General features: G+C 36.6%; 1 protein-coding gene across 3 annotated transcripts in view; it reads right to left on the reverse strand.

The window, feature by feature from the left end:
- The window catches only part of CEP192 (centrosomal protein 192), a 135,813-nt gene that overhangs the window by 83,985 nt on the left and 39,161 nt on the right, over positions 1–12,667 (reverse strand). For all 3 annotated transcript variants that reach the window (XM_019814959.3, XM_023241726.2, XM_045041110.1), the window contains exons 11-12: positions 1,836–2,196; positions 1,238–1,381 (exon numbers count right to left, since the gene is read on the reverse strand). In XM_019814959.3, the coding sequence (XP_019670518.3) occupies positions 1,238–1,381; positions 1,836–2,196 (505 nt within the window). The remainder of the gene's footprint in view (positions 1–1,237; positions 1,382–1,835; positions 2,197–12,667) is intronic.

Genomic DNA, 12,667 nt, shown 5'->3' on the forward strand with positions numbered 1-12,667 from the left:
ATTTCTTTTGTTCAAGACAGGATTTTAAAAGTAAGAATGTAGGGGTGCCTGGGTGGCTCAGTCAGTTAAGCATCTGACTCTCAATTTCAGTTTGGGTCATGATCTCATGGTTTATGAATTCAAACCCCAAGTCAAGCTCTGTGCTGACAGCATGGAGCCTGCTTGGGATTCTCTCTTTCTCTCTCTCTCTCTCTCTTTCTGTCTCTCTCTCCCTCCCTCCCTCTCTCAAATAACGTTAAAAATAAAAATAAAAAAAGTGAGAATGTAAACTGGGGCACCCAGCTGACTCACTTGGTAGACCATATGACTCTTGATCTGGGAGTTAAAAGTTCAAGCCCCACGTTGAGTGTAGAGATTACTTAAAAATAAAATCTTTAAGGAAAAAAAAAAGTGAGAATGTAACCCTAAGGTCCCTTCCAACTCTGTCATATGAAGGTTCTAAACTGATGTAAAAGAATGATAGTCTGACTCACTGTCCTTGCTTAAAGAAAAGGCTCAGCTCATTCTGCAATGGTTAGCGTTAACTCAAGCCTTTGTTCCTATAAAAACAGCTGAAAAGCTCAGTATTACAGTTGACCGTTGTACAACATAGGTTTGAACTGCACAGGCCCACTGACACACAGATTTTTTTTTCAATATAGAAAGTACAGTGCTATAAATGTGTTTTCCTTATGATTTTCTTTTTTTAAAATATCTTTTGAAAATGTTTATTTATTTTTGAGAGCGTGCAAGTGGGGGAGGGACGGAGAGAGGGGAAAGGAGGATCCAAAGTGGGCTATACGCTAACAGGCTAACAGCAGCTAGCCCACTGTGGGGCTCGAACTCATGAACCGTGAGATTGTGACCTGAGTGGAAGTCGGACGCTCAACTGACTGAGCCACCCAGGTCCCTCTTATGATTTTCTTATTAACATTTTCTTTTCTCTAGCTTATCTTATTATAAGAATACAGTATATAATACATGTAACACACAAAATATATGTTAATAGACAATGTTATCACTTAAGGCTTTTGGTAACCAGTAGGCTATTGGTAGTTAAGATTTTGGAAAGTCAAAAGTTATACACAGATTTTCAATGATGCAAGGAGCTGGCACCCCTTATTCCTCACATTGTTCAGGGTTCAAATGTATAGTCCAAAAATGATTTGATGTGGCCAACCAATATATACAGAGTAATCTCAGAACACCATTAAAAACAATGAAAATGGGATAATAAGGTGGTTATCAATACACTTACAACCAGATCTGAAGTCTTCATTTATCTCATCAGTTAGAGCCATATTTAAAACTTGTTCCTTATTAAAAGATGTATAATATGCAAGGTCAGTGACCCATCTGCCCTCTTCATTTTGATAGACCACACTCTGTGGCAGATCTATTTCTAAAAAATCCAAAAATATACAATGACATATGAAACAAAATGATACAATATTCTGAAATAATTTTACTTAGTTGACCTATCTTAGATATCAACAGTATTGAAATCTACCCAAAACTAATTTAAAAAAAGAATCCATTCCCACAAAAGTCCTCCAATGGTGGAAAAGCTGACCTTAACCCCAGGAGAAATCTATAATGGAGAATGAGGGAAAAAGAAAAAGAAAACTAAGACTTAAAATAGTATATGTCTACCAGATCTGTAAGTAAAGATATAATTTTTAATCCATAAAACACTTAAATATTTTAATATGAAAGATTAGGCAAGTTCCCCTTGAAAATATACTCTATTGTATAAACATTTTATACATCTTTATTTTTTTAAGCCTTCTTACTACACTATAGGTTAACTAACCAGAATTTAAATAAAAATTGGAAGAAAAATAAAACCTACTTACGCTCTTTACTCTTTTCAGTGGACTTGTAACATTCACATGTCCTTCTTTCACTTGTTGGTGACTGAAGAGTATTAGTGGAATTAATTTCATTGTCACTAACAGGCTTCAAAGATGCTCTGTCCATATATTTTTGAATGGACACTTTAGGAGTCTCCGTGTCTAAACATCTATCCATAGGTAAAACTGTTTTTGAACCAGATGCCAAGTGCTTATTTTGATGAAGAGACCTGGCCTCCAGCTTTAAAGGGTCCATTACATCAAAATCACCTTCACTGGCATTTGTGTCATGAAAATAAACAGGGTTAAATTTCGCATTAGTAGCCCTGATAGTCTTCACAGGAACTTCTTCTCTTGCGCTCTCCTTTAAAAATGAATAACAAAGTAGCCATAAGTTTTGTTTTTCATGACTCATTCCAAACTTTATGGGAAAAAATTACGTAGTAGATGTAAATGGTTATTATGTAAAGCATCAGACTATATAGTGTTCACTGTACTCTATTAGACTACATAAGAACCAATTTTAAGCAATATACCAAAACCAAAATTCATGCCGTGGTCATTGCAAACGTCTATCAACAGATTCAGATACCAAAGGTGAGCTCAACATGTTCATTATATTACATACAGGACATTAGAAATATCAGTTTCAACTCTTATAATTACCACTAAAACTCTCTAAAGGCATGGCAAGCCCATTAACGTGACCAGACTCATAAAATTAATATGAGTAACATCCCTTGAAAACAGGTGTACTAATATCTTTTAACAGGAGTAAAATAGCATATACTACAGATGCCCATGAGGTGTCAAATAACAACTGCATCAGACAAGGCAAATTAAGCCAGTGCCTCAAAACCATGCTCTCTGACATACTTTCCCAAATGGCATTTCTTATTCTTTCCTAGAATAACAACTGCTGAAAAAGAGCCCAAGTGCCTACAATACTTTTAGAAATCCAGCTACCACTGTAATTTCAAGTGCCAATAAATCCTGTAAGAGCAGTCTTTTCTGTCATGAGATGTATGATGACAAAAACAGCCTCACAAGATTTTTGAAGTTAAAATACTAAAAGCAGGTAGTTCTACATAAAAGAAAAGATGCTGACTTTGAAATAAAGTCATAGGTTTAAATCCTACTGCCAGCACTTACTAACTGGGTGATCTTCCAAAAATGTCTTACAAAAAATAAACTTACATCCTACCTTATATCAAAATAAATTCCAGACGGTTTAAACATTTAGATGCAAAAGTACTAGGAGAAAATAGAGATGAATAGTTTTAAAGTCTTTAGTGGATAACATCTAAGTATAACACTCTCCTGGGTTAAAAATTTCCCAGCCTTAACCCCCAGTCCTATAAATTGTAACCTTATTTGGAATCTGGGTCTTTGCAGATTAAGTTAAATTAAGGATCTTGAAATAAGACCATCCTGGAGTTAGAATGGGCCTTTAACCCAGTGAGTGGTGTCCTTATAAGAGAAAAAAGATTTTAGCAGGATACAGAGACACTGAGAGAAAGGCCATGTAAAGAGGAAGACAAATATTCAAGTGATGCTGCCACAAGCAAAGAAAACCAGGAGCCATTAGCTGCTGGAAGAGGCAAGAAGAGGAGCCTTTGGAGGGAGCTTATCCCTTCCAATACCCTGATTTCCAATTTTGGGCCTCTAGAATGTGAGACTACATTTCTCTTGTTGCAGGCTAAGGTTCCAGCAGCCCTAGGAAACTAATACAAACATAAAAGTCTAAAAATGCATAAGGACTGGGAGAGGGAAGACCATCTTGAACACACAGGGAGAAAAAGTCCATCTATAAGGCAAGGAGAGAAGCACAAGGAGAAACCAACCCTACTGAAACCTTAATCTCTGAATTCTCTAGAAGTGTGAGAAAATAAATTTCTATTGTTTGGCAAATGAGTAAATAAACACATAAAATGCATAAGGATCAAAATATCTCTTTAACATAGAAAGCTTATAAAAACAATACTTAAAATATGAATATTACAAGAGAAAAAAAGACAAGGAGACAAAGAAATGCCATTTAAAGACATAACTATTTTTCATATAGAATACTAGCAAAGAGTAAAAAAGAACCAGAATGAAACAGAAATTAAAAAAAAAAACAATAGATAGTATCAATGAAACTGAGTTGGTTCTCAAAAGATAAAGAAAACTGATAAACCTTTAGCCAGGCTTATCAAGATAAAAGAGAAAGAACTCAAATAAATAAAATCAGAAATGAAAGCAGTTACAACTGACACCACAGAAATACAAAGGATTATAAGAGAATACTATGAAAAATTATAATCCAACAAACTGGACAACCTGGAAGAAATGAATTAATTTCTAGAAACATCTTCCAACTGAATCAGGAAGGAATAGAAAATCTAAACAGACTGATTACTAGCAACAAATTAATCAGTAATCAAAAAATTCCCCACAAGTAAATATCTAGGACTAGATAGCTTCACTGATAAATTCTCTTAAAGAAGAGTTAACACCCATTCTTCCCATACTCTTTCAAAAAATAGAAGAAGGAATGCTTCCAAGTTCATTCCACAAAACCAGCATTAACCTGACACCAAAACTGTAGACTCATATCCCTGATAAACATAGATATAAAAATCCTTAACAAAATATTAGCAAGCCAAATTCAACAACACATTTATTACAATCAGATGTAATTTATTCCAGGTATGCAAGGATGGCTGAATATTCATAAATCAATCAACATGATACACCACATTAACAGAATGAAGGATAAAAATCATACAATTATCTCAACAGATGCAGAAAAAGTATTTGACATAATTCAATATCTACTCATGATAAAAACTCTCAACACAGTGGGTTTAGCGGGAACATACTCGAATATAATATATAATAAACCCCCAACTAAATCATACTCAGTAGTGAAAAGCTTAAAGCTTTTCCTCAAAGATCAGGAACAAGACAAGGATGTCCACTCTTACCACTTTTATTCACACAGTATTAGAAGTCCTAGCCCAGTAATCAGACAAGAAATGGAATAAAAGGCATCCAGATTGAAAAGGAAACAAAACTGTCACTATTTTCATATGACATAATACTATAGATAGAAAGCTCTAAGGATTCCACCAAAAACTATTAAAACTAATAAATTTAGTGAAGTTGCAGGATACAAAATTAATATACAGAAATTGGTTCTGTTTCAAGTAGCAGAAAGTTTTTAAAATCCTATTTACAATATCATCAGAAAGAATAAAGTATCTAGGAATAAATTTAAGCAAGGAAGTGAAAGATCTATACTTTGAAAACTTATAAGATACCAATGAAAGAGGGGTGCCAGGTAGCTCAGTAAGCTGAATGTCCAATTCTTGATTTTGGTTCGGGTCGTGATCCCAGAGTCATGGGATCAAGTCCTGAATCAGGCTCCATGCTCGGCATGAAGCCTGCTTAAGATTTTCTCCCTCCCTCTCTCTCTCTCTCTTGCTTGCTCTCTCTCTCTCTCTCTCTCTCTCTCTCTCTCTCTCTTTCCCTCTGCCCTTCTCCCCCACTCACACTTTCTCTCTAAAATAAAAAAAAAAAGAAAAAAGAAAGAAAAGAAAGATGACCCAAATAAATAAATGGAAGGTAAACTATATTCATGGACTGGAAGAATATTGTTAAAATGTCCATACTACTGAAAGCAATTTACACATTTAATGCAATACCTATCAAAATACCAATAATATTTTTTACAGAACTAGAAAAAATAATCCTAAAATTTGTATGGAACATAAAAGTCCCCAAATAACCAAAGCAATGTTGAGACAGAAGAACAAAGCTGGAGGTATCACCATCCCAGATTTCAAACTATACTACAAAGCTACAGTAATCAAAACAGTTAATGCTTAAAAAAAAAAAAAAAAATAGTTACAAGGGGCACCTGGGCAGCTCAGTCAGTTAAGCATCTGATGCTTGATTTTTGGCTCATGTCATAATCTCACAGTTGTGCGACTGACCCCATTCTGGGCTCTGTGCTGGGCGTGGAGCTTGCTTAAGATTCTCTCTCTCCCTCTGCCCCTCCGTCCCTGCTCATGCTCACATGCACACACACTCTAAAAAATAAAAGTTATGGTACAGGCACAAAAACAGACACAGAGATCAGTGGAACAGAACAGAGTCTACAATAAGCCCATGCTTATATGGTCAATTAATCTAGGACAAAAGAGGAAAGAATATACATTGGAGAATAACAATCTCTTCAATAAACAGTGTTGAAAAAACTGGACAGCTACATGCAAAAGAATGAAACTGTACCACTGTCTTTCACTATATACAAAAATAAACTCAAAATGAATTGAAGACCTAAATGTACCTGAAACCATAAAATTTCTAGAGGAAAACATAAGCAATAATCTCTTAGATATCAGCCTTCACAATATTCTTCTGGATCTGCTTCCTCAGGCAAAGGAATCAAAAGAAAAGTAAGCAATTAGAACTACATGACACTAAACAGCTTTTTCACAGCAAAGGAAACAATCAACAAAATGAAAAAGGAACCTACTGAATGGGTGAAGATATAAATAAGTCATATATCCAATTAGGGGTTAATATCCAAAATATATAAGAACTCCTAAAACTCAACACTCAAAAAATCTCAAACAATCCAATGGAAAAATGGGAAGAAGACATGAACAGATATTTCTACAAAGAAGACATACAGATGGCCCACAGACACATGAAAAGATGCCTAACATGATTCATTATCAGGGAAATGCAGATCAAAACCATGAGGAGATATCACCTCACAGCTGTCAGAATGGCTAAAATATAAAACACAAGAAGCAAGTGTTGGCAAGGATGTGGATGTTGTGCACTGTTGGTGCGAATGTAAATTGGTATAGCCCCTATGGAAAATAGTATGGAAGTTCCTCAAAAAATTAAAAATAGAAATACCATATGATCTGGTAATCCCACTGTTGGGCATTTATTCAAAGAAAATGAAAATACTAATTCAAAAAGATACATGCACCCTCCATGTTTACTGCAGCATTATTTACAATAGCCAAGATACAGAAGCAACTTAGGTGTGCATCAATAGATGAATGGATAATGAACATGTAGTACACACACACACACACACACACACACACACACACAGGAATATCACTCAGCTATAGAAAAGATTTTGCCATTTGTGACAACATGAATGGACCTAGAGAGCACTATGCTAAGTAAAATAAGTCAGAAAAAAACAAATACTGTATGATTTCACTTCTTTGTGGAGTCTAAAAAACAAAACAAATGAATAAACAAAACAGAAACAGACTCATAAATACAGAGAAAAAAAACAGGTAATTGCCAGAGGGGTAGAGGGATGATGGGTAAAAAAGATGAAGGGGTTTAAGAGATACAGACTTCCTTGGGGCGCCTGGGTGGCTCAGTCGGTTGAGCGGCCGACTTCGGCTCAGGTCATGATCTCGCGGTACGTAAGTTCGAGCCCCGCATCGGGCTCTGTGCTGACAGCTCAGAGCCTGGAGCCTGTTTCAGATTCTGTGTCTCCCTCTCTCTGACCCTCCCCTGTTCATGCTCTGTCTCTCCCTGTCTCAAAAATAAATAAAACGTTAAGAAAAAAAAAATTTTTTTTTAAAAATAAGAGATACAGACTTCCAGTAATTAAATAAGTCACAGGGATAAAAGTACTACATAGGAAATACAGTCAATAATATTGTAAAAACTTTGTATGGTGACAGATGGTAACTACACTTACAAGGTGAGCATTTCATGACACAAATAATTGTCAAATCACTATGTTGTACACCTGAAATCAATATAATCTTGTATTTCTACTTCAATTTTAAAAAAAGAAAAAAAAAAAAGAAATGCCAGAATGTTGGAAACTACCTATCCCCTCAGGAAAGCTACTTAAAACAGTCTTGAAGTAGGAACACAGCCAAATGATAGTCTCCAGAATCACTGCACCATCTGATGAAATGCACCTGAACCCTTTTTGTGCTTGGCTGAGGAGCCAACAGGGCAAAGGTGGCAGCTAGGCATTGCGTGTGAAGTGAGAAGGGACCTAGGACTCACCTAGGGTGTGGGGCTCTGAGGAGAGGCTGGGGTTGGGGGGAGAGAGGGTTGGATGGGGAGAGAGGCAGTCTGACCAAAGTACGGGGCCGGGGCCAGGGACCAGGTAGCTTGGGCTGTGGGATTTGGACTGGCAGCCTCTATGTCAGAATCCTGCCTGGGCTCAATAGGGCAGCGGCACGGGGTCTCAGACAGCCACCCTGTCAACTCACATACATGCACTGCTGGGGGAAACCTGGTACTACACTATTTCATAATGACTTGTTTCCGAGTCAGAGTTCCCTATGCAGAACAGCTCCCTTGCTGTGATCTGATAATAAACAATACAAGCACAAATGCAGCTGCTTCGACAGTTTTCAAATCTAAACACAAAATTGGTTTTTGTTAATATTTTGACAGCGTAACTCGCTCAGCAAAACTTAAGAGTTAGGAAATGTGACAAGAAAAGAAAAAGTAAAAGCAATCCAAAGTTCTCTTAGGAGGTGGGGTTTTGAAAGGAGGTAATTAAAGTATTTCAAAGTCCTACCTTATTAGCATCTAAGGGAAACAAACAGGCAACAAAGCACTCTGGTGCTAATATCATCTGAAATAATGGCTGAAAAATATATGAATGCCCTCCAAATAAGGGAAAAACAGCATCCCTCATAGAATCTAACCATTGATTTAAAGATTTACCATTACTGTATGTGCCACTAAGAAAGAGAATACTAAGCTATGACATACTAGTAACTGTAAGAAACATATTGATTTCAGAAGTGTTAAAATATGAAAAATATGGATCTGAGAATCAATGAAAATGCAAAGAAAGGCCAAATGTATAAAGAGGAAAGATGGGAAGAAGTGAAGGGGAGAGCAGGGATAAATAATGCAATAAAATGTTTGAAAATGATAAAATAAATATTAAATGAAGTAAATGTAAGAATAAAATCAAGAGGGGCGCCTGGGTGGTGCAGTCGGTTAAGCGTCCGACTTCAGCCAGGTCACGATCTCGCGGTCTGGGAGTTCGAGCCCCGCGTCAGGCTCTGGGCTGATGGCTCGGAGCCTGGAGCCTGTTTCCGATTCTGTGTCTCCCTTTCTCTCTGCCCCTCCCCCATTCATGCTCTGTCTCTCTCTGTCCCAAAAATAAATAAAAGTTGAAAAAAAAATTAAAAAAAAAAAGAATAAAATCAAGAGTATCAATAATTACAGTAAGTGTTAAAGGATTAACTAGCTCATTAAAAAATAGACTACCAGAGTTTTGGGGCACCTGGGTGGCTCAGTTGGTTAAGCATCCGACTTTGGCCCAGGTCATGATTTCACAGTTCAGGAGTTCAAGCTCTGCCTCAGGCTCTGTGCTGACAGCTTGGAGCCTGGAACCTGCTTCGGATTCTGTGTCTCCCTCTCTCTCTGCCCCTCCCCAGCTCATGCTGGCACTCTGTCTCTGTCAAAAATAAATAAACTTAAAAAAAAAAATTAAAAAAAAAAAGACCACCAGAGTACATTAAAAAGTAAACCTAGCTACATGCTATAGATAAAAAGCTCTCTAAACAAATGATAAAGAAAAATGTAAAAGGGATGGAAAAGATAACAAGCATACACAAAATATAGAAAAAGCAAAGGTATCAATACTAATATACAAAGGACAATTTAAGATTAGAAGCAGTAACAGGATAAAAGGACAGAATTACTAAAAAAGGTACACTCTTATCAAATAGGTTATAATAGGTTATAAAATCTATAATCTTATATGCAATAAATATTGGAGAGAAGTACATAAAGAAAAAAATTAAATTAAAATTGGAGACTTTGATTTATCTTTTCTGGAATTGATACATCTACTACATAAAAATAAAAGTGATCATAGAGAAACTGATTAATACACTAAATAGCCTAATAGCTTTTTAAAACTAAACATTCCTCAAAAAAGAGCTTTTAGTTTTCATTTTTCTTATGTCCATGAAATACACATATAAATATACTTTTATCCAAAACATTTAGAAAGGTTAGATTTTTCAGACCAAATACTGATTATAAGCCCATAAAGTTAGAAATAAAAAATAAAGGGGCAACTAGGTGGCTCAGTTGGTTAAGCATCTGTCTCTTGATTCCAGCTCAGGTCATGATCTCAAGGTCGTGAGATCAAGCCCTGCATCAGGCTCCACACTATGTGTGGAGCCTGCTTAAGATTCTCTCTCCCTCTGCACCTTCCCTGCATGCACATGTGCACACACACGCTCTGAAAGAAAGAAAGAAAGAAAGAAAGAAAGAAAGAAAGAAAGAAAGAAAGAAAGAAAGAAAGAAAAGGAAAGAAAGGAAAGAAAGGAAAGAAAGGAAAGAACAAAGAGTAACATCAAAAAAGATGGCAGAAAAGAAAGCACCAGGAATCTGTCTTTCCACCTAGACAAGGACTGGACTGGCAAAAACCTCAGAAGTAACTATTTTGAAGGAAAAAAAATGAAGTAACTATTGTGGAATTCTGGAATCTATTTGAACAATTACAGCTACCAGAAAAAAGCTTGGCTGGTAAACTGCAAATAATGTCAGTAACTTCAGACTTTAGAATGATTGTGGCTACCCACCCTGAACCCCAAGGCAGACAACTGTGGGAAGGGCAACCCCTGTTTTTAGTATGGTTTGCTGGAGCCAGAGAAACAATAAGGATTTTGTCTCCAATTATCAGGTTTCTGTGTTCTGATGGCAGACTGCTGCTTCTTCTCACTGCAGAGCTGCAGGCACAGAGCCCGCTCACCAGTGATTAAACACCCACCAGCTAAAGTGAACACCAGCATATTTATAGGAGTCCTACCTATTTCTTTGACTATCAGAAACAACCATATATGGAGAAAATTAAGAGAGCTGCTGCACATGCCCAGGAAAAAATACAGGCTCAGAAAAGACCTGTAAAACCTCTAGCTTTCACTACATACTGATCCCAGTACAGACACACTGTATAAAAATTAAATAAAGAACAAACCATAGAGAAAAGAGAGAATGTGATTTCCAGCATTATCACATAAGATTCAAATGTACAGTTTCAAACAAAAAAAAAGATCACACAGCATACAAATAAACAGGAAAGTATGGTTCATTCAGAGGAGAAAAATAAATCAACAGAGAACTTGCATGAGAAAACCTGTATGTCAGACTAGACTGAAACAACTGTCTTGAAGATGCTCAAAGAGCTAAAGAAGATGTGGACAAACAAGAAAATGATCTATACACAAAATGCACATCAATAAAAAGATAATAATACAGAGGAGCCAAAAAGAAATTCTGGAACTGGAAGGTACAATAACTAAAGTGAAAAATTCACTAGAGAGGTTGTGCAGATGTGTAGAGAGGACAACTGAAGATAGGACAACTGAAATTACTAAACTTCAGAAAAAGTAAACAGAGTCTGAGGGACCCATGGGATACCATCAACACATTGGGGACCAACAGCATTTTCTGAAAAAAGCACAGGAAAGAGAAAAACAAGAAGAAACTATAGCTGAAAACTTCCCACATCTGATTAAAGACAGGATTATAAACACTGAAAAAAGTTCAACAAACTCCAAGTAGGCTAAATCTGAAGAAACCCATACCAAGACATTATAATCAAACTCTCAAAAAGAGAATCTTGAAAACAGCAAGAGAAGCTACTTGTCACATGCAAGGAATCTTCAGTAAGATAACCAGCAAATTTCCCATCAAAAAACCTTCAGGCCAAAAGGCAATAGGCTGATACATTCAAAGTACTGGGAGGGGAAAAAAACTTGTCAACCAAGAATCTTACATTTGGTAAAACGGTCCTTTAAAAATGAGGAAAAATTTAAGACATTCCCAGATAAACAAAAGCTGAAGAAGTTTTTTTTACCACTTATATGTGGATTTTTTTTTGAAACAGTACAGAACTGTAAATGTATTTTCTCTTCCTTATGATTTCCTTAATAACTTTCTTTTCTCTAGCTTTATTGTAAAAATACAGTATATAACATATGTAACATATAAAATATGTTTATCACTCTTTATGTTATCAGTAAGGCTTCCAGTCAATAGTAAGCTATTAGTACTTAAATTTTGGGACCTTAAAAGTTATCATGTGTATTTTTTACTGTGCAGGGAGTTGGTGCCCTTAAAACCCCACATTGTTCAAGGGCAAGCTATACTTTAGTGGGGGGCAAAGTCTATTCCTTATATACAGCAATATTACAACAAAAAGGGAAAAAATTTACTTAAGATAGTAGCTTGTATTTATGAGCTCTTTAAATGCCTTTAAGGAAAATGGGCTGCTAATCTTGCCCTCAAAAGGACAGAAAATGGTCACCTCATGGTAACACAAACTTCATGACCTTAAGACATGGGAAAAAGAAGACATCTCATGAAATAATGTAACACACTTTATGACTGACCCACAAGTAGGAATTCCCCCTCCCCCCATCCAAGCAACAAAGCTTTTTTTTTTTTTTAATGTTTATTTATTTTTGAGAGAGAGAGAGAGAGAGAGAGCGTGAGCAGGGTAGGGACAGAGAGAGAGGGAGACACAGAATCAGAAGCAGGTTCCAAGCTCCAAGCTGTCAGCACAGAGTCAGATGCAGGGCTCAGACTCACAAACCACGAGATCATAACCTGAGCCAAAGCCAGACGCTTAACTGAAGCCAGATGCTTCACCAACTGAGCCACCCAGGAGCTCCCAAGCAACAAAGCTTTAATGGAAGTGCTCATTCCACAGTGGATTCTCTGTGACCAGAGGCCAGCCCTCACCATCTCTCTACATTCAACACCCTCCTTAAACCACTACTGAAGACTTCAGGGCTTCACATTCATAG

The sequence above is a fragment of the Felis catus genome, chromosome D3 (genome assembly GCF_018350175.1).
Source record: "Felis catus isolate Fca126 chromosome D3, F.catus_Fca126_mat1.0, whole genome shotgun sequence".
Taxonomy (NCBI): Eukaryota; Metazoa; Chordata; class Mammalia; order Carnivora; family Felidae; genus Felis; species Felis catus.